The 25,383-nt window shown below is 42.7% G+C and overlaps 1 protein-coding gene across 4 annotated transcripts in view; it reads right to left on the bottom strand.

Moving 5' to 3' along the window:
* The window catches only part of ttyh1 (tweety family member 1), a 30,289-nt gene extending 5,284 nt beyond the window's left edge, over positions 1-25,005 (bottom strand). Inside the window, exons 1-13 of one of the 4 annotated variants that reach the window (XM_086037912.1) lie at positions 24,223-25,005; positions 18,904-19,069; positions 15,138-15,367; positions 12,596-12,707; positions 9,612-9,949; positions 8,177-8,272; positions 8,031-8,103; positions 4,470-4,545; positions 4,232-4,287; positions 3,020-3,112; positions 2,830-2,922; positions 2,503-2,642; positions 1,531-1,698 (exon numbers count right to left, since the gene is read on the bottom strand). In XM_086037912.1, coding sequence (XP_085894038.1) covers positions 1,531-1,698; positions 2,503-2,642; positions 2,830-2,922; positions 3,020-3,112; positions 4,232-4,287; positions 4,470-4,545; positions 8,031-8,103; positions 8,177-8,272; positions 9,612-9,949; positions 12,596-12,707; positions 15,138-15,367; positions 18,904-19,038 — 1,610 coding nt within the window. In that variant the 5' untranslated portion in view covers positions 19,039-19,069; positions 24,223-25,005. The remainder of the gene's footprint in view (positions 1-1,530; positions 1,699-2,502; positions 2,643-2,829; positions 2,923-3,019; positions 3,113-4,231; positions 4,288-4,469; positions 4,546-8,030; positions 8,104-8,176; positions 8,273-9,611; positions 9,950-12,595; positions 12,708-15,137; positions 15,368-18,903; positions 19,070-24,222) is intronic. The other 3 variants (XM_086037911.1, XM_086037913.1, XM_086037914.1) reach the window with 3 other exon arrangements.
* Positions 25,006-25,383: the final 378 nt, after the last annotated feature.

Raw genomic sequence — 25,383 nt, 5'->3', positions numbered from 1 at the left:
AATTTCGAGTCTGGGGCGGGGAAGGAAAAAAAACAACCAAAAAAAAAAAAAAACGGGCCTGCGTGGTCTGTCCGGAAAACACTCGAGACAGACGGACGGGTTGGACAGACACACGGGCAGACAGACGGACGGGCAGACAGACAGACAGACAGACAGGCCTCTGCAGTTGTGTCCGCTCCTCTGTCTACACTGTCGCCCATGTTGACCTGTCTGTGTGTCTGTCTGCCTGCGGAGGAGGAGCAACTAGTGCTGCGTGTGGAACAGCGCATGGTAGCGTAGGAGCGTGCCAAGGCTCACTGACTGTCTCTCATGTGTCCTGGTTACAGTCAAACTTGGATATGATGAAAGAGGGGCGGGCGGAGGGGGGGCGTAGAATTGAAATGCAGACTGAGCGGACGCAATATTAGGTACACTTGCACAATCCAGTAAGATCCAATAAGGGAAAAAAAAAAAAAGTCAATAATATTTTTTTTGCGTTTGACATTGATTGCTGTTGTAGGTTGCAGTGGTGTAATACTGCACTCACTCAGATGGATGGATTTCAACTACTTCTACCACCACGACTACTACGACTTCTACTATTTCTTCTTCGATTTCCACGGCAACAACTTTTCACTTTTACCTCAACTTCTACTATTTCTACGACCTCCAATGCTATTTACTAGGGTTTGTACTCCTTCTACTTCAACAATTTTTTCTACTAGGCGGAATTCTGCGAGGATAATGACGGAAACAAAAAGTTGTGATATTACGAGAATACATTTTTTTTCCTATTGTTCTATTGTATCTTATATATTCATCCCTGGAAAAATAATCATTATGCCGATAAAGTTTTCTACCATTACTACAACTATTTCATACTACAAAGTACTTATACCACCACTGCAACGGCTACTACTTCTACTGCCTCCAGTAATATTTATACAACTACTATTTCTATTACTTCTGCCTCAACAACTATTTCTATTGAGTCCAATACTATTTCTACCACAACTACTACCTCTGCTACAGTTACCACAACTCCTACTACTTCTACCGCCACCACCAATACTTTTTCTACTACCTCTAATATGATCTGGACTACTATAATTTCTACTACTACTTCAATACATTTTTTACCACGATTTCTACTACTTCTACATCAGCTACAATTTGTACTACGTCTACTATTTATATCACAACTACTACTAGTACTTGCACTACTACTACTGCTACTACTAATAATAGCAAAATAGATTACTGGCTAGCAAGCTAATGACTAGCTCGCTATCTGTCTAGCTAGCTAGCTATCTAGCTAGCTAGATAGATAGAGCTGTTGTACACCACTGCAAATTACAGCCAACCTTTGATACCCGCCTTCATTTGGATTTCATTCGATTGTGCAAGCGTACCTAATATTGTGGCTGGTCGATATATGTAATATGTGAGCCTACATGTGATTTGTATGTTTTCTGGACTCTCCTGCAACATCTGGAAGCTTCTGTCTGTCTGTCTGTCTGTCTGCGTGTCCGTGTGTCTGGTGTTACTCACGGGAGGGGCGGCGCGCTAGAAAAGGGGGGTGTCCACCCGGCCCCCGGGTAATTATAGAAGGGGGCCATGGCCCCGCGCTGAGACCCCGAGGCCGTCTGTCTACGTGCCTGATGGGAGGTGAAGGGGTCCTCACTCTCGCTGTCCGAGTCCTCGTACTCTTCCGAATCACTGGCCAAACGGCACCCATGGAAGAGAGAGAGATGGAGATGTGTGAGGATGAATGGCAAACACAGAGTAGGTGGATAAAGATGTAACATTAATCGTCATTTTCAGGCTTGGCTTCTTTGGCGTTGCATTTTCATTGTAACACGTTTTTTTTTTCCTCAATTTATACATACGTGGGAGCGCTCAGTGTGACAACAAACCCAAATAAAGAATGATGCTGGTGGTGCGCAGTACAGGTTAACAACACTTGTCCATCCATTCATTTTCATGACCATTTCATCTTATTAATAAACAAGGATAGGTGCAGGTGGCAGAAATTGATTTGAGCAGGATTGGATGTCGCAAACGGTTTGCGAGACTTAGTAGCCACTTCAAAGAGACAGACTGGTAACCAAACCTCCGTTATCAGGTTTGTGGAAGGCATTTTCCCACAGGCATGTATAAAATCTTTGATGGGAGTTGTCGGAGTAATTTAGCAAAATATAATGCTTAGCCTGCTAGCTATTTCAGCCTTTTAACTGAAAAGTCAATGAACCAGCCAGTCCCTCAATGATCATGTTGACTGTGTCAGAATTTCCACCACATCTATTTTTGAATCAACTCACCTGTTAAAATGTAAATTACAGCACCTAACATCTTCTTCTCTACTGACACTTCGCACATTCAAACTACGGCGGTCCGGAAGAAGGCTAAAATCGTGAGCAGTAGCAACATAAGCATAAACTTCTCATTCGGAGTAACAGCAGGATGATTTTTATTTATTTTTTTCGGTTGGGGGGGGGGGGGGTCGTCTTCCTCCCTCCTCACCTTGGGAAGCTCCTCCAGGCACCAGGCAGAGAGCAAAGAATGGCAGTGAAGGCCAGAGCGGAGAGGAACGAGTAAAGGGAGAGGTAGAGCAGTCCCTCCATCCCGTCATAGCACAGGCCTTTCAGTGAGTCGATGTAGTCCTGCAGGACGGACAAATCAGTGTTGATTGATGATGTACGTGGAACACTTGCATGTTATATTGCGCTATTGCGCAGTATTAGTGGTTTCTAGAAATTTGACATGGAGATAGTGGTGGTATTAAGAGGTGAATTAAGTCCCCGCTGAATGGCCAGGTACCAAAATTCACAGCCCGCCACTGCTTCTCACCTTGTTGAGGCCTCGGCAGTTGAGCAGCGCCACCAGCTGATGGAAGTTGCCCTCTGTGCTGTTGAGAATCTGTTGGACATCCCTGAGTGATTTCTGCAAGTCAAGTGCCCCGCGAGGGGGGAAAAAAAAAAAAAAAAAAATCAATACAAGTACATGACGGACCGTTTTTTTCAGGATGACTCGAACCCACCTCGGCTTTGGGGAACTGTGTGAGGGCGTTACGTTCCACGCTGGAAAGGTGTGTGTGGATGTTGGACAGCGCCCTTTGCGACTGGGTGAGGAGCTGTAGACGGAGCATGAGGATTTATTGATCAGCATCGCACTCGAGACGTACATTATGACATTAAGTATGAAATGTAGCCCGATAACGTATATCAAGTGTCAGTAGCATTAAAGCGGAAGTCAACGCAAACATATTTTTTTCAAGAATATGTTCTATGCAAGCCCACTAGTTGAAACAGGTCAATTCTGATAAATATTGCGTTTGTGGAATAAGTGTTAATCCACTCGTTTTCAGCCATCACAACTGCTCACAATGACAGATTCAGAAGACAGGTCAGCCGTGATTGATCGTTGCGTGATTGATCGTTGCGAGCAGTTGTGATGTCACTCTCAGTCGACAGAAGACAAAATGGCCGCCCCCACAGATGGCTGAAAACGAGTGCATCTTGCGGCTTAATTTATATTCCACAAACGCAAAATTAATCAGAATGCCGTGTTTCAACTAGTGGGCCTGCTGGGAACATATTCTTGAAAAAAATATGTTTGGATTGACGTCCGCTTTAAGTTTTATTATTTAAAAGAATAGTTTGATGTTGTCAGCGGCAAGAACAACTGGTGGCGAGTACGTCTTGTGCAAGCCTTACATAACAGTTTCTAGCATTCAAAAGTTCTTAGCCTGATTAAAAAAAAGCTATTGTCTTTATTAGCAATTTTAGGACAGTATAGCAGAAGGAGCAGTACAATGTCTGATAAACTGTAGTAAAAAATGAGAGAGAAGCGGTTTAATTCTTTACATTCTACTTAACTATGTTATTTCTGTATGTTTTGATAGAGGACAATATTAGAGAGTGCTCTTTTCCTTATTGAAAAACACGTTACAAAAAGTTTCGTTGTGTTGGCCTCTAGCTGTAATTTGCGGGGACACCGAAGGAGATTTCAATTTTTGTCCCAGGCTCAAGTACTGTTTTTGATGAAGAACCGCGATGCATCATACTAAGAATGGTTTCTCACATTTTGGATAGCGAATTTAGTGACACGATGCTCGCCAATTGATCAAAACTCCATTTGTAAAGGCAGAATTCTGGATACAACTCATTGGCTTTTAGCAGGCTGTGCAAGTGAACCTAACGTTGCGCTAATACCTGCGTACTCTATACGGAGAAAGTAGAAGCCTTGGTACCTGCTGGAATGGACTGTTCATGCGTCGGCTGCAGGTCAGGTAATAACCCAGCACATCTGAGCGGCAAACAGAGAAAAAGGACACAAAGGAGGTCATGTGGGATTATCCAGCGTCATTATACACAGTTCAGCTGATGTGGGCACAGTTGCATGGCAGAGAGGATAAACAACAACAAACACCAGTTTTTTGTTGTTGTTGTTGTTTTTTTTAGTGTGGGGGCAGCGGTGGCAATTGGTACCTGAGCTGGTTCCCGTGTTGAAGTTTGTGGAGTTGAGCACAAACATGTTTGGATCGGTGCAGAAGTCGCTAAGGGCCTGGCAAAGCAAAAAGAAAAAAGAAAGAGGGGTCAAATCAGGAAAAGGAGGAGGGAGCGTTTGCAGGCACGCTGACCGAGTGACATACTTGCCTCCTGACATATCTGAAAGGATGCAGATGGCACGCGGCCACAAATTGACGCGCTGCTGCTGTTCTCAATAAACCTGCGCCAGCCTCTCATGTCATCCCCTCAGCACAAGGCACCCGTATTGTCAATATATTGTACAGTATATGAGTGGCCTTCTCTGCTAGTCTAAACGCTATCACTGACCTACATTTACAAATTCAATTTTAATATTTCATCGATGTCAGGCAGAAACTTCAGAAATGTCAAAACATGGTCGATTTCATATTTTTTTCCACAAATCGATACAATTGGTCAGTCCCCACATTGTCCGTTACTTTTACGCATTATTAGCCTATTTAAAGCATTGAAAAGAGCTTGTGAACATATCTATTAACACTTGAACGCTCAACTGCCCGAGTGGTGTTGTAAAACTCCTCTTCTTCCCTCTCTCTGCGGGAGCCGTGCGGCACTATGTTGCCTCAAGATTGAAAGTTTGGACATTTTTTAGACCATAATGGATGAAAATAGGTTAGAGACAGTTGAGTAAGACAGCTTTGTTAAAAATGGTTCGCTGCAATGCTTCAGTGCAGAAGGACCTGGTCAGCCACGACGGTACGTGCAGATTCATTTCCACCTATTACCCTGCTATGTTGTATTAATGTCGCTGTGCGTCGATAAATGTAAGGCATAATTACGTTCAGTAAAAGTGAAGTGGAAAACAGCGTAGCAAGTAAGACGTTTTATTGCATTCTATTTTATTGTGTTTACCGTTTGTTTTTTTTGTGCAGTATAAGTGACTTGACTTGCAAGTTCTAAAAGACACCAGTCATCAATCGACCAATTTCAGGCACAGTCAAGCATATATTCTTCATCCTCTGCGAAGAATGACTAATATTACTGCGGCTTTCAGAGTAGTTAGGTAACAAAATTCATGTACTGTATATCCCTGTCTGCATTATACTGCCCCCAGGTGGCCAAGACGCACACAGCAGAAGAAGTAGCACAACGCCCATTGTATTGAGGCACACAATATGTCAAAAACTGTTGCATTTTTCATTCTATTGACTTGCATCATTACTAGGGATGTAACGATGAATCGAAAAGCGATTTAAAATCGATTCACCCCGATTCATCGATTCGATTCATCAAAAATCGAGTTGATTGAATTCATCTAGAAAATGATGTCTTGCAACGTTTTTTCATTCCAGATGCATAGCACATTTTGAATGTGTGGATCAAATTACGCTTTCGCGCCAAACATCATTGCGCATTGCGTTTGTGGCTGGCTGCAGAACCACACTAGTGCACAGAAACGAGCATGGTAGCAATTTTTTAAAAATCGAACCGAAAGTCGGGAAGTGAAAATCGAAAATCGAATAGAATCAGGGCTTGAGTGAATCGTAACATCCAGTCCAATATTATAAAGCACTATTCTCCTTTATTGATCTTCTTTGGGAGGCTGAAACAGATTATTGGCATTTCTGATTTGCGATTTGGAGCATTTTGTTTGCTTGGTGACGTGCGGAGATTTTTCGAATGTAATGCAACTGGCTGGGAAACACTGCGCTCCGGTACAGTACTGAACCCTGCTGTATGCACTCACCAGAAGAGGGAGCGATAGTCCCACAGAGAAGCCCACTCTGGCCGGTAAAAGTGGCCACTGAGGACAGAATAAACTGGGCCGGGGCCCACAGCGAGCCCTTTGTTTCCTTATCACTAGCCAGGGACAGAGTGTCTCTGTGTAGACTAACAGACTTTGGGACATCTCGCACCAGCTCCGCGTGACACAAAACAGGCAGCGGAGCAGAAAAACAGCCACTATTTTGGCCTCTTTATACATTCTTTCGAGGGGAAAGCTGGAAATGGACATGAAACGCTCCCTCTGTGCGCCATTACCAATAAATGTCAAAAAAAAGGTTGCGACCTCCTCCCGTTTGTGAGTTTCACTCTCACTGGATTGCCTTTCTGACACTTTCATATTTGAACCCAGCGATAATCCCTAGAGGACCCGAGGAGAGAGACGAGAAGCCGCTGATGGTTCACAGACTCTCCTCCTCATCTTCCGCCATCTTTCTAACTCGTCCTCCCTCCGCCCGCGCTCCTGCTCGGAGCACTTCCCGTCATCTTCCATCTTTACGTCTCCGAGCCAAACGCCCACGCATCCACCGGCGCACACTTTGCTCGCAGACGCTGCTCGTGAACACACGCGCGTTGAATTTTTAATCTCTGCCCCATTTTCCCTTTCTTTTTGGGGCTCTGCCATCACTGCGGCGCTCCCACCGAGGTTCTCAGTTCGACACAATGGCTGCAGATAGTTTAGACACTGGATGCGCTTGGCCTGCCATCAGGGGTCAAGCTCCCAAAACCCTCCTTCATCTGCATTCAGTGACGCAAGTAGCAAAGTACAAATACTTTGTCGCTGTACTACACAAGTAGATTTTCAGGGTACAGTATCTGTTCTTTAGTTGGGTACCATTTTTATTTTTCTGATGAACAGATTTGTAATTGAGAGGTGTACTGTAAATACAACCACGGTGTAGAGCTTGGTTGATTTATTGATTGAGATCTTGTGGACTTGTCAGGCAGGAGAAAAAAAGACAGGGCAGCAGCACAAAGCTGGAGAAAAGAACGTCTAGACGTTCCCAAATTTTTTACACCAAGTACCAGCCCATAAAATAGTTGTCTCTGCAACCGTAATGACCAGCATTTTGACACAGGAATGTAATGTTAATCAAACACGAGACATTTTTCCCCTTAAAAAAAATATATTCATTATTTACAGAGAATAGATGGATGGATGGAAGCTACTGTAACATTATGCAGTTTGCACACTGCCACTTTGATTGAATATAAAAAAAAAAGGAACTTGAAAAAAATTCAAATGAATTAATTAAAATGTATTCCACATAGAAGTTGAATAAAAAAATGAGCAAAATCAATGTGTGTAAACAAATATTTCCTGATAATTAAATGAAAATTTATTTCACCTAAAAGTTAAAAACAACCGATATGCACTTAAATATACTGTACCGGATTTGAAAAAGTTGAAGCCACATCAACTGATTATTTTGAGTACCACTAGAGCGGCACTTCTCAATTATTTTTTGCTACGTCCGTTTCAACTCTCCAGCGCAATTACAAATAGCATCTTTTGTCAATAAGATTGTGATAAGTACACCTCTGCATACCATTGTATCCTAAAGGAAAAAAGAAATATAAATCTGCCGAATAACTTTATTCACATTTATACTCCTTGCGCACGCGCTAACAATGAGAGCGCTGCTGCCACCTACTGTAGTGGATGTTCAATTACACTTTACTCTGCTACAGCAACATTTTTTTTTTTTTTTTTAAATCCCCACTTTCTCTACTCTCAACTCGTCTTTTCATCGGATCGGTTTTACTGGACCCACTCACCACCACAGTGGCCGTCTCCAAGCCCAGCGAGCCCCAGCTTAGGAAGAGAGCCAGCCAGGCCAGCACCGTCATCCTGTAGGCGATAGCGTAAACACATCAGGAGGACCCACGTGTGGATGAAGATGCAATCGTGTGTGCTTACGCACAAAATGAGCAGCCATCGTGCTTGTTTGGCGAGTCCGAGCAGGATGAACAGACACACGATGAGGTCGAGCAGCAGCAGCATGACGTAAGACAACCACCTAAACCGAAAAAAAAAACAACAACAACAAAAATAAAAGAAGAAAAAAAATGAGGTTTTCCCCTTTTTGTTTTTTTCTTCAAGGTTTAGCCAAAACATGCAAACACAGTCCATTCCTGAAGACAGGAATGTGTGGTTAGGATGTTTTGGGAAAGGCTGCTGTAGTGCATCATTTCTCCTCTGCGTGTGTCTGTGTTTCTGTGTGGTTTGTTTATGTAAAGACGCACTCAAGTCCAGCTGTTGTGAGATGGCAATGTGCGGTTCAAAGCGAAGCGGTGCCATTAAAAGGAAAGTTTTTAATGGACTTCCACAAAACAAAATGAAGTTTATGTGTGCTAAATTTGGATCCTTAAAAAAAACAAACAATTCTATTAAGTCTTTTAAAAGGGTTTCTTAAGATTATTTGAGTAAACGTCCACGCCAAATTTGAATGATAAAAAAATAACAAGTAATGAGGCTTCCAAATGGTGAAAAATCAAGCCATTATCTCCGCTCTCAAACACCGTGGGCTCAGTACAAACAAGAGTTTAAAAAGTAAGATTACTTAAACGGCATTCTGATTTGGAAAATGAATTAAAATGAACTATAATTGTAGGAAAAATGTCCTTTGTTTTCATCTCTGCCAATGTAATATATATATATATATATATATATATATATATATATATATATATATATATATATATATATATATATTTGATTTGTGGATAGTTGTTCATCTGCCTTGACCGAATAACTTTTTTAAGTAGTATCTTTTGTTAAGTTTTTATTACACAATATTTACTGTGAACTTTTTGAAATCTCCCACCTGACAAATACCGTGCACGTAGGAACCGAGTGGCATCTGCAAGTAATTGATGCCCCCCAAAAAGGTAAATAATTGCCTTTAGATGGAACAAGATTGCAGGAAAACACTACATGAAGCGCCGCAATTTATTTCAACACAGCTTCCTGGCAACAAGATGCCGTAATCCAAATAGCATGATTGCCAGTCGTTTTTCAACACTTTTGGAAAACAAGAAAAAAAAAAGACAACAAACATGAAGAGTCCAGTTGCTTGGATTAAACTTTCGTAATGTATTTTTATTGATATTATGACACTAAGTTAAAAATGAGTTGAGCAATTATCCTTTTAGGCTATTGTTATACAGGGCCCTGGCCTCAATCCCCCCCCAAAATATCTTTTAATCTGTGAATTTATTAATGAAGAATCCGGATATTGCTGTGTTTTGCTAACTACAGCTAACGGAATTTGAATAAAACAAAAAGTCAAAACAAAATTAAAAACTAGACAAATAACAAATCCCAAACTATTATACTCTTGCCCATGACCCCCTCACCTGTAGTCCTCATTCATCATTAACGTGTTGGCCGCCCAGCCAGGTGAAAAGGGGCCAGGCAACAGGCCGCCCGAGGGCGCCACCGTGGGGGCCACCGAGGGCGGCACCGGGGTCAGAGGTATGATGGAGGCCCCGCTCACCCCGCTATCGTTCCCCGGCCCCGCCTCCAAGCCGGACCGAGCCACCGAGATGGAGGAGAGGAGGTTGATGACGTTCTCGGATAACCTCCGGCAGTTCCGCGTGGAAACCAGGAAGGGTTTGCTGCCCGTAAACATCTCCTCCATTGTGGTCAGCGGGCCCGAGACGGACAGCTGCAGACCATTGATTGTGTCCGAAATCTGGAGAGGGAGGAAGAGGATGCGGGTAAACCACAAATTTGGGATGCTATAAAGTTGTGGTCGGATTTGGAACAGACAAGTGGAGATTCTCCTTTGTCTGAACCACAAGTATGCCTGAAGTACTTCAGTAAATTGCCTAACACATTCACTATACGGACAAAAGTCTTGAGACACAACCTTAGTGTCCCGTTATGACCTTATGTGCAATTGTATCCTTCCAACATTATGGGAACAGTTTGGGGGTGGCCTTTCTGTGTTTCCAGTGCAGAAAACAGCCCTAAAAAGGCCTGCTTGAAAGACTTTGTTGTAGAAGAAACCAAATTCGACACCTAAAAGTATCATTCCTTTGTCTGAACGTCGATTTTTCAGGTATCCGTACTTAAAGCGGAAATCAACCCAAATATATTTTTTTCAAGAATATGTTCTATGCAAGCCCACTAGTTGAAAGAGGGCATTCTGATAAATATTGCGTTTGTGGAATTAGTGTTGATCCACCCGTTTTTAGCCATCTCTGGCGGCGGCCATTTTGTCTTCTGTCGACCGAAAATGACATCACAACTGCTCACGACGACCAATCCCGGCTCAGAGTCAGAAAACAGGTTAGCCGTGAGTGGTCGTTGTGAGCAGTTGTGATGTCATTTTCAGTCGACAGAAGAAAAAATGGCCGCCCCCAGAGATGGCTAAAAACGAGTGTATTTTGCCGCTTAACTTATATTCCACAAGCGCAAAATTAATCAGAATGCCGTGTTTCAACTAGTGAGCCTGCTGGGAATATATTCTTGAAAAAAATATGTTTGGGTTGACTTTCGCTTTAAGTGTTATTATTTAAAAGAATAGTTTGATGCGGCAAGAACGACTGGTGGTGAGTACGTCTTGTGCAAGCCTTCTAAAACAGCTTCTGGCATTCAAAAGTTCTTAGCCTGATTAAAAAAAAGCCATTGTCTTTATTTAAGTTTTTTTCCCCATTCAAAATTTGGTGTCCAAACATTTTCCTCTGAGGGCCACATACAGAAAAATCAAAGGATGCAAGGGCAAATTACATTTTTTTTTTTTACGTTTTTGACTAAAATCAGTCAATCAAGCAATTGTTTATTGTTTTTTTAAACTTCTGTCTGAAAAGCTTTCTATATGGCATATAGTTTAGGATTTTACAAGATTTTGGGGTGGTCAGAGACCATGAAACCCACTTGAAAATATCTGCCCCTGTAACTGAACAGCAGCAGAATCCCACCTCTACATTCAAAACCAAAACAGGAACAATCTGTAGTAAACTGACCATAACTTGGGAATCACCTTCGCATCTTGTTCACAATTTGGTTCTTGACACAGAGCAGAAAAGTGGAGGAAAGGAAACCATTTTTCTTTGTAATAATAAATTCTCTATTCAACTCTACCTTTGAATTAAATAATTCAAATGTATTGAATATAACAGAGTTAATGAACGAGTCAACTTTTTACCCAAGTGTGTGGGTGTGTTTATATGGAACAGACCATCCTCCTAATAGTGCAGCTCACATCAGATCAGCAGCACCTGTACTCAGTGGTCCTGAAGGTCATAAAACATTCAGCGTAGTTCTTTTTCTTTCTTGCCGTGCAACTGCTCTTAAAAGTATTTTGACAAGTGCTTTTATGGCAATAAATGATCTAAATGTTTATTCAGTGAGTCATATTCTTTTTTTTTTTTTTTTTTGACTGACCCTGTCTGAGGGGCGCTAATGTAACATATTTATTATTGTGGTTAGGCTGCAGTTTAAAGGTGGATTTTTGAAATAGCTTTTCTGTGAAGCTGTACTGCCAATAGTATTTGTGGATCACGTTAGATTATTTGGTCAAATCATCTTGCAGCCTCTATGTGTTGCCATGTTAATCTAATCTGCCCGGGGCCTTCACAATCAGTAGTCCCGGCCCATGTAATCTAAGGGTCCTTCCATCAAATCGGTGCCATTTGCATTCACAAAATTCACTCTAAAATACACTTATTTTAAATCAAATATGCTGAAAAACTAAATGATTTTTTAATGATGTTATTTGCTTATTTTCAAAATACATTTGTTGTTGAATCACTGTGATGCGTGCTAACATGCTATTAGCATAAATGACACGTGGCTATATTTCATGTATTTGCTAATTCCATGCGAAAAACTCACTCTTGTTACTCAAGTGAGGAGTTAGAGTACAATGAAACAATGACAAAAAACCCAAAGTTCCTTGAGATGGGACAATAAACATTTTGAGTAGTTCAATGCGTATTATCGGATTTTGAGTTGAATAAAAAAAGAACGTGGCACAGTTGCGTGCTTTTATATCACAATATTGATTGTCTCTATAACTGCGAGATGATAGTGGTGGTATTAAGTGTTGGGTTAAATTGTATAAATCCTCACTGAAGGCCCAGGTACCAAATTCACCGGCGCACCACTGGATTTGACTGACCTGTAGCATTAACTGAGCGCTCCGGAAGACGGACAATTAGCGACACACTAGCCACTGTTTGACCAGGGGGGGAAAATCAATCAGAGAGACATTTGTATGCCATTTTCTCTCACACTCAACACACACAACACGCACGCGCACACACATTGGCAAGCAGCGTCAAGCTGGGTAGGGATTCTGCATGACATTTTACTTGCGGAGAGCACCACTCACCAGCAAATCGATGGAAGCTAGCGTGTAATTGGCTGTGAGAAGAGACGAGGTCAACTGATACATCCCATCATTAGCCTCGCTGTTGCCATAGAAACCGATGCCTATGGCAACACTGCAAAAGAGGGAGGCAGAGAAGAAGGCCGGGGGGGCGGGGGGGGGGGGGGGGGGGGGTAAAGAGGAAACGTGAAAAGACTGTGGGAGGTGCGCATATGAGAGCAGATTGCAGAGGCATGAAGCGTCATGTTTGACTTTACATTCGAAATGAATGAGATGGCAAGAATGAGACATGTCCTTGGTGCGTGCGCAAACGACGCCAGCGATCAAACAGACAACGGCGAGAATAAAAAGCCGACTCTTGAAGGGAAGCAATGGAAATGTTAACCACAGCAACATTGTTTACACATCATTCTCTTATTCAAATATTCAGATTAAGGCTCAGGCCAGATGTTCATCAAATCCCCTCCGACCAGAGACGAATGGTATGACCCAATCTCCCATATAATGTGACCCAGATTAGAAGTGTGGGGGCGGGGGGGGGGGGGGACGTTTGTGTGTGTGTTTTATGCATTGGAAGCTGCCCAACGTGAACGTCACTTCAAATCACGTTGGCTTTTTTTATTTCTAAACAGAGACGAAAAGGCCACCATCTGTATAGGGAAGCCAGACTCATTTAAAACGGGGCCATTAATTTTACGGCACATGTGATAATAATTGATGACGATTACAAGACGGTCCATAAGGGGGAGACACGGACCGCATGTATTGTTTGCATATCATGACATTATTAGGATCCGGTCCGTACATTACGTTCTGCGATGCGCGCGATCAATTTACGTGCATGTCGAGGCGATGGGCCAGGCGAGAATAGCAGCATTACATTGCAGTGTTGTAGCACAGTCTGCAAACTACAACCACAACAATAAACATTCATTAACGATCAAAACTAATTTTAAAGGCATCGATACTGTACGTCAGGGGTCCCCAACGACCGGGCTGCCCGGATAAAAGACAAAAAAAAAAAAAAAAAGGTACAGTACGTCCGGGTTTATTTATTATCCAATATTTTGAAAAGTGATCGTATTTTCTGCGTCACATGCATCTATGACTGACTCTTAACGCATATCAAGTTGTGTCGCGTAACGCTAATATTAAACACACAAGGTGGCAAATGAGTAAAACAAACAGACAGATTTGGAAAGGGTCAGGTCTGGTGTGGATGATGACCCCAAGTGGACAAAAAATATACCTGCACCTCACATGCATATACTGTATTAGTTGAGCGTGGCGAAGTGAACGCATTCACTTAATATACTGTACGTATATAGAAATAATACCATAAATACATGGTTGCTACTTCTTTGGGAAATTTCATCACATTTGCTATTACACAGCTAAAACTGTTTAGAAAAGGAAGCAAGGTGGATAGAAATGGCCAGCATAGAGCCCTGAGGATTAACACTACTTACTTAATTATTCAACAATTCTGCCCATAACTTTTCGCTGATGTGACTTTTGCTTCCTTTTGAAACAGAATAATAAGCAAACAAATACACTGTAGGTGTGTCATCGCGTCACGGGTCGAGGTTGGAAAAACGGCAGCACGACATGACAGTCAGATGTCAAGTAGGCCTCCCCTTGTTTCTGGTGACATTGGTGACAAAAAAAAAAAAAAAATGCATGTGATGATGATGATGAAGGCGATGACAGCATGTGATTTACAGCTTTGCCGCTGCCGCTCAACCTTAAGTAAATGCCTGCGGCTGCGTTGTGGTTGGTGACCTCAAGGTGCCACTATATCATATTGATGTCACTTCCTGCTTTGGATTCTTTTTATAGACAAATATTGCACTGACTGCACTTAGTCACCAATTATCTTTCAGTTTTTTTTCTTTTCAGGACAGGATTATGGGAAACAGTAGCATTGTGAAAGGTTAGACTACTAGTGACGAGTAAAGGCATCCTTTTCCTAGCGTTTAGAAGAAGGCCTTTAAAAATTGATTTTCATTAAAAAAATAAATAATTCGGCATACTATACAGTGTACTGATGTATATTGTGAGATTATACATTTGCTAGTTTACAAAAAAATGGATTTATGTACAGTAAACACACAGAGGGAACGATATATTGTTACACCGTTTGGACAATTTTTTTTGTGTTTTGCTCTTGTTATTAAAATATTACACTTTTGAATGTGTTTGTACAATTTAAAAGTGTAATTAAATGCGTAAATGTTATAAAACAGCATTCAAGTAGGATATTTCTATATCGCGGATTTCACTTATTGCGTGGGTGTCCCGGAAAGTGCGGAGCGGAGGATTACTGTATTCGGAGGATTACAGTATTCAAATAATTTGATTAGGGGCAAAACTTTATCAACAACTTTCAATACATATCACAAGAATTCTTCAACCCGCTACCCACCCAGACTGATCAGACCACAATTCCGCTACATTCAAATTTCCTCCCCATCCAAGCGGTCAAGGGAGCGTGTTGCCACGGCAACGCCGTTTTAAAAGATGACACGTGCATCCGCCTCCTCACCAGCACAGCGTGACGGACGCCACGGCCACCCACGTGACGCAGCAGATCCCTCGGCCCTTCTTGCCGCTGTAGCCGTGACCCGTGCTGCCGTCTTCGTCCTCCTCCTCCTCCTCGGATCCCTCGCCGCGGTCGCCGCGGTGACAGCAGCAGTAGTGTATGAGGAAGGACAGAATCACCAAGAGAGAGATAACGAGGGCGATGGCAGATAAACTGGACAAAACCAGCAGGGTCTGACAGAGAGGGAGGGAATAAAAGACAACGTTAGCGGGGTGCCTCTGAGAAAAATGATCTTTTATTGTGTTTTCAAAAGATATTCAAGCATTAAAGCGGAAGTCAACCCAAACATATTTTAGTTAAAGATTATGTTCTATGCAGGCCCACTAGTTGAAACACAGAATTCTGATTCATATTGCGTTTGTGGAATAAGAGTTAAGTAACAAAATCCACCCGTTTTTAGCCATCTTGTCAATTCTGCCGCATGAAAATTACATCACAGATGCTCAAGGCTCGGCTTCAGAAAACAGGTGAGCCGTGATTGGTCGTGAACTGAGCCCTGAGCAATTGTGAAGTCATTTTCAGTCGACAGAAGTGACAAAATGGCTGCTCCGTGAGATGGCTAAAAATGGGTGGATTTTGCTGCTTAACTCATATTTCAGATTGATCATATTGCCTTGTTTCAACTAGTAGGCCTGCATCGAACATATTCTTGAAAAAAATATGTTTGGGTTGACTTCCCCTTTGAGTCATCTTGCTTGTCCTATAATGTGATCTATAAGTAATGTAAGATTTAAGAGAATATAATAATCATAATAAAATAATGTAATTGAAAACACTCAACAGGTGGATTTTTTTTTCTGAAACATTGCTAAATATTACAACTTAATTTGAGCTTTTAGGGTCAAACGAAAAAAGAAAAAATGAAAAGATCTCAAAAAACGGATGTACTCGAAAAATGATAAAGACATCAGCATCAAAAACATGTTTCGGGACACATAAAGCCATCTCTATAAAATGTCCTGTTGACCTGTGTAATCGGAGCCATTACTGCGGCTGCTGGCTGATTTCTATGAAAATGTATTTCAGTTGTGACCGAAGAGAAAACAGGAAGTTGTGCAAAATCACATTCAGAGAGAGTTGTGCGCTTTTCCTGCCATGCGGCCTGCCAAAGTGGTTGCTGCCCCCGCCATGAAACGCAGCAAGTCGGCTATCACATGGAGACGCTTGATGTCACTAAGCCATATCAGGCGTCTGATCGGGCCTTGTGTCATCAAGTCAACATTACTGAAATGCATTTTTCAGCGCACATCTCCCCGTATTATCCTCTCATCCATCTGGCCGTCTGTCACTCGCGCCCATTCCTCTGCATCCCCCCCCCCCCCCTCTGTCTCACCTCCTCCTCGCCCTCCTCTTCCCCACCATCCCGCTTTCCCCACGCTCCCGCCGCCTTTCTCTCTCCCCCGTGCTACCCTCTCGTTTCTTTCTATCCATCCACAGCGCCTGAATCTCTATTAATAATCTGTGACCTACTTAAATACATTCAGTGCGACTCTCGCTCGCTGCTGCCGCTGCCGCTGGCTGACTCGCTGTGAGCCTCCCCCAGCCCCGGACTTCTCCTCAGCAACCTCCTCGCATTACTCATTCCCTCTCTCTTTGCCTTCTCGGAGCACTTTAAGTCACTTTTGTCTTTGTGTTCTGCAGGATAATTTGCACACACTCTCTCTTTCTCTGTCGCTCTCTGTCTTTTTTTCACACACCCCTCACCACCACCGCCCGCATCCTCCCTTTTGTGCCGCAGAAAAGTCACAAGCACGCACTGTGAGACAAGTTTGTTTAAGATGGGCGAGACCTTCTATTTTGCATGGCAACGTGGACAAATTCTGATCCGTGCAGCCAGCGGCAATTTGGATTTTTACGCGCAAGTTGATAGCAGGCTGCGTGCACGCACAGGAGCAGGTGCAACTAAGTGACCTAGTAGAGAAGCATTTAAAATAAATAAATAATAATAATCTTACACAAGATGGAGAATGAGTCAAGGCATCCCTCATGAGGGTGATAATGGCATAGATCCACTTTCATATATCGTTTTACAACATGTAAGTTTTTTTTTTTTTTTTTTTTTTTTTTTTTTTAAATAGCACTATACAGAATTATACTTTATAAAAATACACAACATATTTAAATAGAATGTAAAGCATTAAAGATTAAGTCAACTCAAACATTTTTTTTCAAGAATATGTTCTATGTAAGCCCACTAGTTGAAACAAGGCATTCTGATAAATATTGCGTTTGTGGAATTAGTGTTGATCCACCCGTTTTTAGCCTTCTCTGGGGGCGGCCATTTTGTCTTCTGTCGACTTAAAATGACATCACAACTGCTCACAATGACCAATCACGGCTCAGATTCAGAAAACAGGTCAGCCGTGGTTGGTCGTCGTGAGCGGTTGTGATGTCATTTTCAGTCGACAGGATACAAAATGGCCGGCCCAGAGATGGCTAAAAACAAGCGCATTTTGCTGCTTAACTTATATTCCACAAAGGTAAAATTAATTAGAATGCCGTGTTTCAACTAGTGGGCCTGCTGGGAACATATTCTTGAAAAAAATATGTTTGGGCTGACTTCCGCTTCAAACGGTTTGTGCGTCGTGATTAATTCATTGTGTAGCTCCTTCCGGTCTGGACTCATTGGCCATCAGGGGCAAGTATTGTACGAATATAAAATAAGAAGACCGTCACAACTGGTCATTAAGCTGCAGTAAGAGTAATTTTTCGTAGAGGATAAAGCATATGTGCCTGTGAGTATTGCTGCACCATTTGTGTTCAAACGTCTGTTGCTAAGCGTCATACAACGCAACATCGATGCTAGTTTTGTTAGCCCATCTATGGAGTTTTGCATTCTGTACTAGCTTTGAGCTATCTGGCAAATTTACGTGGTTGTTTTAAAGACAAAACGTGTCATTCTCTTTGTTGTATGTTTAGTTTGACAATAATCTTCAGGGAGTAGCAATAAACCGTTTTTGAAGAATTGTTCACTGTCTGCCAAGCTGCTGTTCCGGCATGAAAAGGCATACGGATCCAGCATCGTGCATGACTGAGCAGCCAAACAGTACAGGTTGTGGTGGGGAAAAAAAAAAAGACAATACTGAAGTGTATCTCCCCTAGTGTACCTTACCTTTTTACGCCGACAGAACGCAACGGCTACAGGATCATCTTATAATGTATTGTACATCGTTATTGATGTATATTGTGAGATGCTAAGTTTGTTAGTTTAGAAAAAAAAAATCATACACAGTGAGGGATCGATACACTGTTACACACTGTGTACAAAATGTTTGTGTTTTGCTCTTGCTCTCAATATATGACACTTTTGAATGCGTTTGTGTTATTTAAATGCTATAAAGACGGGATATTTCTATATCGCGGATTACATTTCTTGCCGGGGTGGTCTGGAACGTAACATCTGAGATGGAGGGGGGGAGTACTGTATTATGTAAAAACCCATAAAATATGATAAACTTGAAAAAAAAAAAAAAAAAAGGTAGCCGGCGGCACAAATGATGAACTGCGATATAGCGGGACAATACAGAGCTGAGGGCAACCATAACAACTAAGTGGCCCATCATCAAAACGCATTCGACACCCCGGACTGACACTCAATTTATGACATCATTAAAACCGCAGTGTGTGCAAACTTGATTTCAGTGCACCATTGAGTGTGCGTCTTGGTGGCAAGTGTGTGCCTGCGTGCGTGCGTGCGTGCGTGCGCTACCTGCTGGTACTCCCAGCTGTCAGGGGCGAAGAGGTTGTCCCTCATCTGCATGGTGAGGTCCAGCCGAGGGAGTGCGTGACACATCCGCACCCACAGCGAAGGGGTATAGCTGGGCACCGTGGTCATGGCAGCCATTGTCCACCGTCACTGGATCCCCTCCTCCACCCTGCGCAAGAGAGAGAGAGAGAGAGAGGTGTCAGGGTCGCGGGGACGTGAAGTGCGAGCAGCGCTGAAGGTCCTGCCGAGGGCGCCGCCGAGCCCAGAGGACGACAAGGTCAGCTTTGACGGCAGCGGCTTCCCCGCCTCCACGCGGCGCACGGTGCGGATAATTTAAGAGCGCCATCAACTGAGAGATGCCAGGGTCAACACGAGACACGCAGTTTCCAGAGTGGAGGTTGCTGAGATGTTCATATACAGCGCCAATGTTGCTCACGGCAACACTAAGTTGAATTCGAGTGATGATTAAGAGGGAATAAAGCCATATGACATAATTAAGTACATTTGAGGCTCTTTTCGGTGTCAATATATATATATATATATATTATATATATATATATAGTGTTTTATATTAATTTATTGATCAACACTTGCGTATTATGGCCTTTTTATTGTTTATTATTATTATTATTATTTATTGTTTGTAAAGTGCTTTGTTGCAGCTCCAGCTGTTATGAAATGTGCTATATAAATAAAATTTGTATTGTATTTTATATGCACTGATGCTATTCACTAAGCCTGTAGCGATTTGCATTGTTAAAAAAATAAAACAAATAAAACAAATAACGGATGCACGGATGTACTTCAACTTGGTCTTCTTTAGATAACAAGCCACAATCAATGCCTCTGCCGGTTGCAGCCAAGTAGTGCACTGGATTTTTCCTTAATTGATTCTAGACATGATAAATCAATTGTTTCCACACAATCGACAAAATTCTTAATGGACCCTCAGTAATACACTTGGTTTGTCTCATGCTTTTACATTATTTCTTTCTAGTATTTAAAGTGGAAGTAAACCCCCTAAAATTCTTTGCAATATGTTCTATGCTCCTCCACTAGTCTAAACACGGCATTCTGATTAATTTTATGTTTGTCAAATATGAGTTAAGCAGCAAATTCACACATTTTTAGCCATCTCAGGGGGCGGCCATTTCGTACCTGCCCGTGACTGAAAATGACATCACAGTTGCCCAGGGCTCAGGTAATGACCAATCATGGTTCAGCTTCAGAAAACAGGTGAGCCGTGATTGGTCGTTACCTGAGCCCTGAGCAACCGTGATGTCATTTTCAGTGGACAAAAGTGACATAATGGCCGCCCCCAGAGATGGCTAAAAGCGGGTGGATTAACTCATATTTCACAAATGCAATATTAATCTTAATCCCGTGTTTAGACAAGTGGAGGCTGCATAGAACATATTATTGGAAAGAAAATTTTGTGTTGACTTTCGCTTTAAACTGTGCAGTTCTTGAACACATAATACTTTTGAATACAGTTCAGCAATACTATTTCAACTAATAATTTGAATCCTTCACGAGACATTTCTTTTTACTTTTCTGACATTTTCAACATCATCTTTTCATTACGTGCTGCTGAGGATCTGGATAAATGTTCAGATAGAATGTACTACCGCCAATTAAACCCTTAGTTCTGTAGTTCTGTAGGGATCCCTCCAGAAATGTACTGAGCTCCTGTTTTCAATGTGAGTGTTGAGTGGGTGTCCCTCAACTTTCTATGTTTATCTTCTTTTAAACTGCAAATGAGCTGAGACAGCTGCTTGTAGCTAAGTGGTTCACTCCATTTTGCCTCACTTGTAATGCAATTGATCAATTACTCACAATCAATAGGATGCCTTAAAATTTGAATAATGAACATGCCCATATTGTCTAAAAAAAATTGTGTTCAAGAATCTTGTAGTGTACATATGGTGGATATAAAAAGTCTACACACCCGTTCGAATGCCGGGGTTTTGTGAAACATAAATGGGACCAAGCTGGATCATTTCAAAACTTTTTCCAGCATAAATGTGGCCTATAACATGTACAGCTCAATTCCCCTTTTTTTAAAATCTATTTGAGGACAAGTATGCACACCCTCTTCAAACTGGGATGTGGCTGTTTAGCATTAACACCTTAAAGCACACACCTGCCACTATTGAAAGTAATTATCCACCAAAATAAAGTTCTGCTGTTCTAGTCGGCCTTCCCTGACATATAACCAAACATGGCTCCGTGTCCAGTTAAGTTAATGCAAGAACAAATAACTTAGATGTGTGGTTTATGAAACACATAATCAACTTACTAGATGAAGAAACTAACAGTAAGCTGCAAAATCGTATTACAATACATGACAGCTTTTGTTATTTTTGCACAGACTGTATGCCATATGGACTAGCATGGCTTATATAGGGGCTATACGGGGTCTTTGACGGGGCCACGGCAAATGTATTAACAAAGGGGAAGAACACTATTTCCTGCAACCGGAGCATGATACCAGAAGAGAGCGTTTCGACTCTCTTGTTGCCTGCTGCTCTGTGCTTGGTGTCTTTAAAGCCGCCCAAGTGGGCTAGAAAGTAGGGTAAATACAAAAGGCAAATCCGGTTAGCCAAAACACACACTGGGATCCAATGAGGGGAGGAGATGGGGGGGGGACAGGGGCTGAGACACAGCCTGGTTGGCGTCTGATACCAGCATCACCGTGTATGAAAAGGCACATTTTAGGACAGCACAAAGCGCCAATGACGCGTACATACAAAGAACGCATGCAACTCGGAATTTGAGAATGTTGTTTCAAACTAAATGTTCGATTGAACCATTTAACACGGCTATTATGCATTCGTCAATATTCAACACAGACTGCTTTTCACACTCCCCACTGATCCACACAGCAGCTCATTGTGTTAAATACTGTCCAAGATAAAAGTTTGGATTCAGCCAAACGTCAAGGCTGAACAATTTCCTTATTCAAATTGGATGATGAGTTTAAATGCTCTCCCTCAGAGGCCGGATGGGGACGGCGTTAAGCACGTCTCTATAAGCTTGTTGGTCCTAATGGTTCCGACAGCCTAACTGTTACAAATCAAATTGTTGCCAACGCTCCATTTCACTTATTAAAATGGAAGCTGAAAAATCAGTTTTCGCACACGCGGAAAAAACTTTATCCAAAACTGGTTGGAGACGCACTGAGAGGCCGGCCAAGCCCTGGACTGGTCTCCAGCCAATCACAGCCTACTCGTATTTCAGTGTTTTCACCTTTTACTGGGCGAAGCTGTTACTACTCTTTTCATTGTTAAAAGTGCTTATTGCAGCTGTAATATTATTGTATCCAACTAAGGAAATCCTGCTGAAACATGGCTGTCTGTCCACAACAACCATCACAAGGAGTTATTGCGTGGAGAACACAGGTCGCAGTGTTATTTGAATCATATGGGTGTACCTTTCTATTATTTTGATATAGTTATGACATTTTCTTCTCTTGGGTCACAGATGGTGTCACGACTCACTCGGCTGACTGAAAGCTGTGCAGATCACAGTGGGTTGAGTTCCCACTCAGAAGTGACAGTGTCAACCAGTCCAGGTGATTGGCTCCATCTTACCTGTGACCCTGAACTGGGTAAGTCCTATAGAAAATGGATGGATGGATATTGGTACCTGATTGTGTTGAGCAACTTTTATGGTCCAAGCAAGTGGACAAATGCCCAGTGGTAGATGAAAAGTGCTCAGCGAACCTATCCAGGACACGGCACCAATTGAAAAGTCAGAAAAGGTCGCAGCAATACGACGGCCTATTTCAAGTCACCTATCTTCTTATGTGTCATTGAGGCCTAATCTAACAGATACATTGCGGCTGCATTTTGCATGTCCATTTTCCACTGGTCAATTTTCAATTTGTTGGCAATTCCAGTGTGTACCTGTAATCTATAAATGTATTGTTTATTGTCCAAATCCATACCGAGAAGCTTTGAACCCATTGATGTGCAGCAAGATATTAACATTCTTATGCACGCTACATGATTAGGTACACAGAGGAAATCTGCTTGGATTGCGAACTAAAGGAATGAGTCATTAACCAAAGCAGAAGTCATCTGTCTACATGACTCCCAAGCGAAATGGGCTAATAAGCATTTCCAGTGATGGATGACAACACTACACGCGTAGTACATGTCTATTGGCAAGGTGACAAATGTATCAAACAGTCAAGTGTATCTATTTAAAGAAAAAAAAAAAAAAAAAAGGAAATAGGAATCACCTGTTTGCTGCATTTCAGAAAGTTATTTGGCCAACCTAACAAGGTGACGATAGAAGCGAGGGGTGGAAGTGGGTGGTGGGTAACAGCAGTTACTCAACGCTTGTCACACACCAATAGCCTCCCGTTGACGCGATGTCCCCTGCCAGCTTGTTATCTCGCCTCTTGCATAAGTGAAGACGAATAAATGCGATTTGGAGCCCGCTCGCTGACCGACGGCGGCGGCCTAAGGAAACGTGCGCTCACAAATCCACGGTTGGAGACTCTTAAGAGACTCCATGATGTCTGAATGAGAAATGAGAAAAGGGACATTTTGTGAGGCCGCTAATGAGGACGGGGCAATGCAACATGGGAAATGGCCTTTCACAAATGTACCGCATAGGGTTATGCCTACCATTTTTGCAGCTATGACAGAATGTGCATTATTTTTTAAATATTTTTCCAGCTGATGATGTGCACGCAATTGACCTCACATACACATGAGCCAATGCTGAGAAACAGTAACCAGCACTTAACAACAACCTTTAACGACCGGAATTTACAGGAGGGCATTAAAGGCTTATGACACACTCCATCAGCTTGGGGAAATTCATTAACATCTTGTATGTTGACATGCTTCGCCTAGTATGCAAAGCCTCCCTGGCATCCGAAACCCTCCGCGTCCATTTTCAGTCGACATTCATCCGCGTGATTAAGGTCCACTCCTGACATCGCGCGCTCTCCTCTAAAAGTGAGTGCAGCTGACCGAAGGGAAGTGAGTGCAGTCAGTAAGTCGGTGCGAATCAGTGCGGGAGAGTACGACACGGCAAGTTGACAGACACAAAATAGTCGCCACCTCCCCACCATCAAAAAAAAAAAAAAAAAAAAAAAGAGTGGATGCAATGAAAGCATCAGCATCAATGCAGCATTTACTCCATCTCATTCCAGTGATATAAGGAGCCAACGTATTACATGTGACGGATGCAAAATATGCATGACCGCATGATCTTACAACAGATTTTATATTCATTGCATCCGGGCCAGACACAAAAAGCCATAAAAAAAAAAAAGGTTGACGGCAAGATTGATCCATTTCTTACCTCTGACAGTTGCGTTGAAAGGCTTCTCTTTTGGTGTTCTGCCGCTTCTCGCAACCACTCGTGAAATATTTACCCACTCAAAGAAGTATACTGCCAGCAATCAACGCCTGATGCTCTTGCAAAAACATCCTGCTGAGATTTAAAAAAAAAAAAAAAAAAAAAAAAAAAAAAAGCTGGGGTACATGCCAAAGAATTAGTCAAAATGTGTCAGGAGGGGCGGGAGACCAATTGTGTGCGGAGAAAGAGCGAGTAATTCTTGCAGCTGTTGAAATATTAAATAGCCAATAATTGTATGCTTGTCGGGTGACAGTGGAGAGCCGCTCGTGTTGATGGATGGGAGAGGAGCTCTCAGTGAGAGCGAGTGAGGGAGAGAGCAAGAGAGAAGGAGAGAGAGAGAGAGAGAGAGAGAGAGAGCACGCGAGAGAGAGAGAGAGAGAGAGGGAAAGGGGATTAAGATTGAGGAGACACCCCTCGGGGACCCTTTATCATTTCATTGCTGCCCTCCGTATCTTAACGCCCAACACGATGTCGCCCAAAGATAATTAATCAGTTAACGGCGATTTAACGGAGGGGGGGTCGGGGTTGGGTGGACCGCATCTCATTCCGAGCACCCCCCGCCCCACATCGACCTGACCAATCTCCATCCGGAGCAGCGGAATGAACCTTGACCAGATTACAGCGGGAACAGCGCGGGATAATATTAGCAATCCGCTCACATGTGAGATGCAAAACAGTGCGCTCCTGGCCAAGAAGGAGAGCTAATGTACTCGAGAGATACACATTAAATGAGCGTAAGTGGCAGCTAAGCGCTCTGGTGAAAGCAGGGGAGGGGTTGCGATGTTGGAAAAGGCAGTGAGGAACGAGGGGCGTGGGGGGGGGGGGGGGGGGGGGGCTTCAGAGGGGGGGGGGGGGTGGCAGGATTCCCAGGGAGTGATGCTGAGAGGCGATGGAGTGAACAATGAAAGCAGTTTGGCACGGAGGCTGCACAAGAGTGGCAAGAAGGAGAACATGTGACCACGCGGGTGAAGTGATGAGGTGGGAGAATTGAGGAGGGGGCGCTGAAAAGGTGGGGAGAAGCGAACTAGCAAAGGAAAAAAAAAAAAAAATTGGGGACGCGAGGGCGCCGGTTTTTCTGTGTCACCGAAAGAGAGTGGGGGAAGG

The sequence above is a fragment of the Filicampus tigris genome, chromosome 8 (genome assembly GCF_054856515.1).
Source record: "Filicampus tigris isolate MCC_2025a chromosome 8, RoL_Ftig_1.0, whole genome shotgun sequence".
Taxonomy (NCBI): Eukaryota; Metazoa; Chordata; class Actinopteri; order Syngnathiformes; family Syngnathidae; genus Filicampus; species Filicampus tigris.
This window is presented reverse-complemented; position numbering and strand designations above follow the sequence as displayed.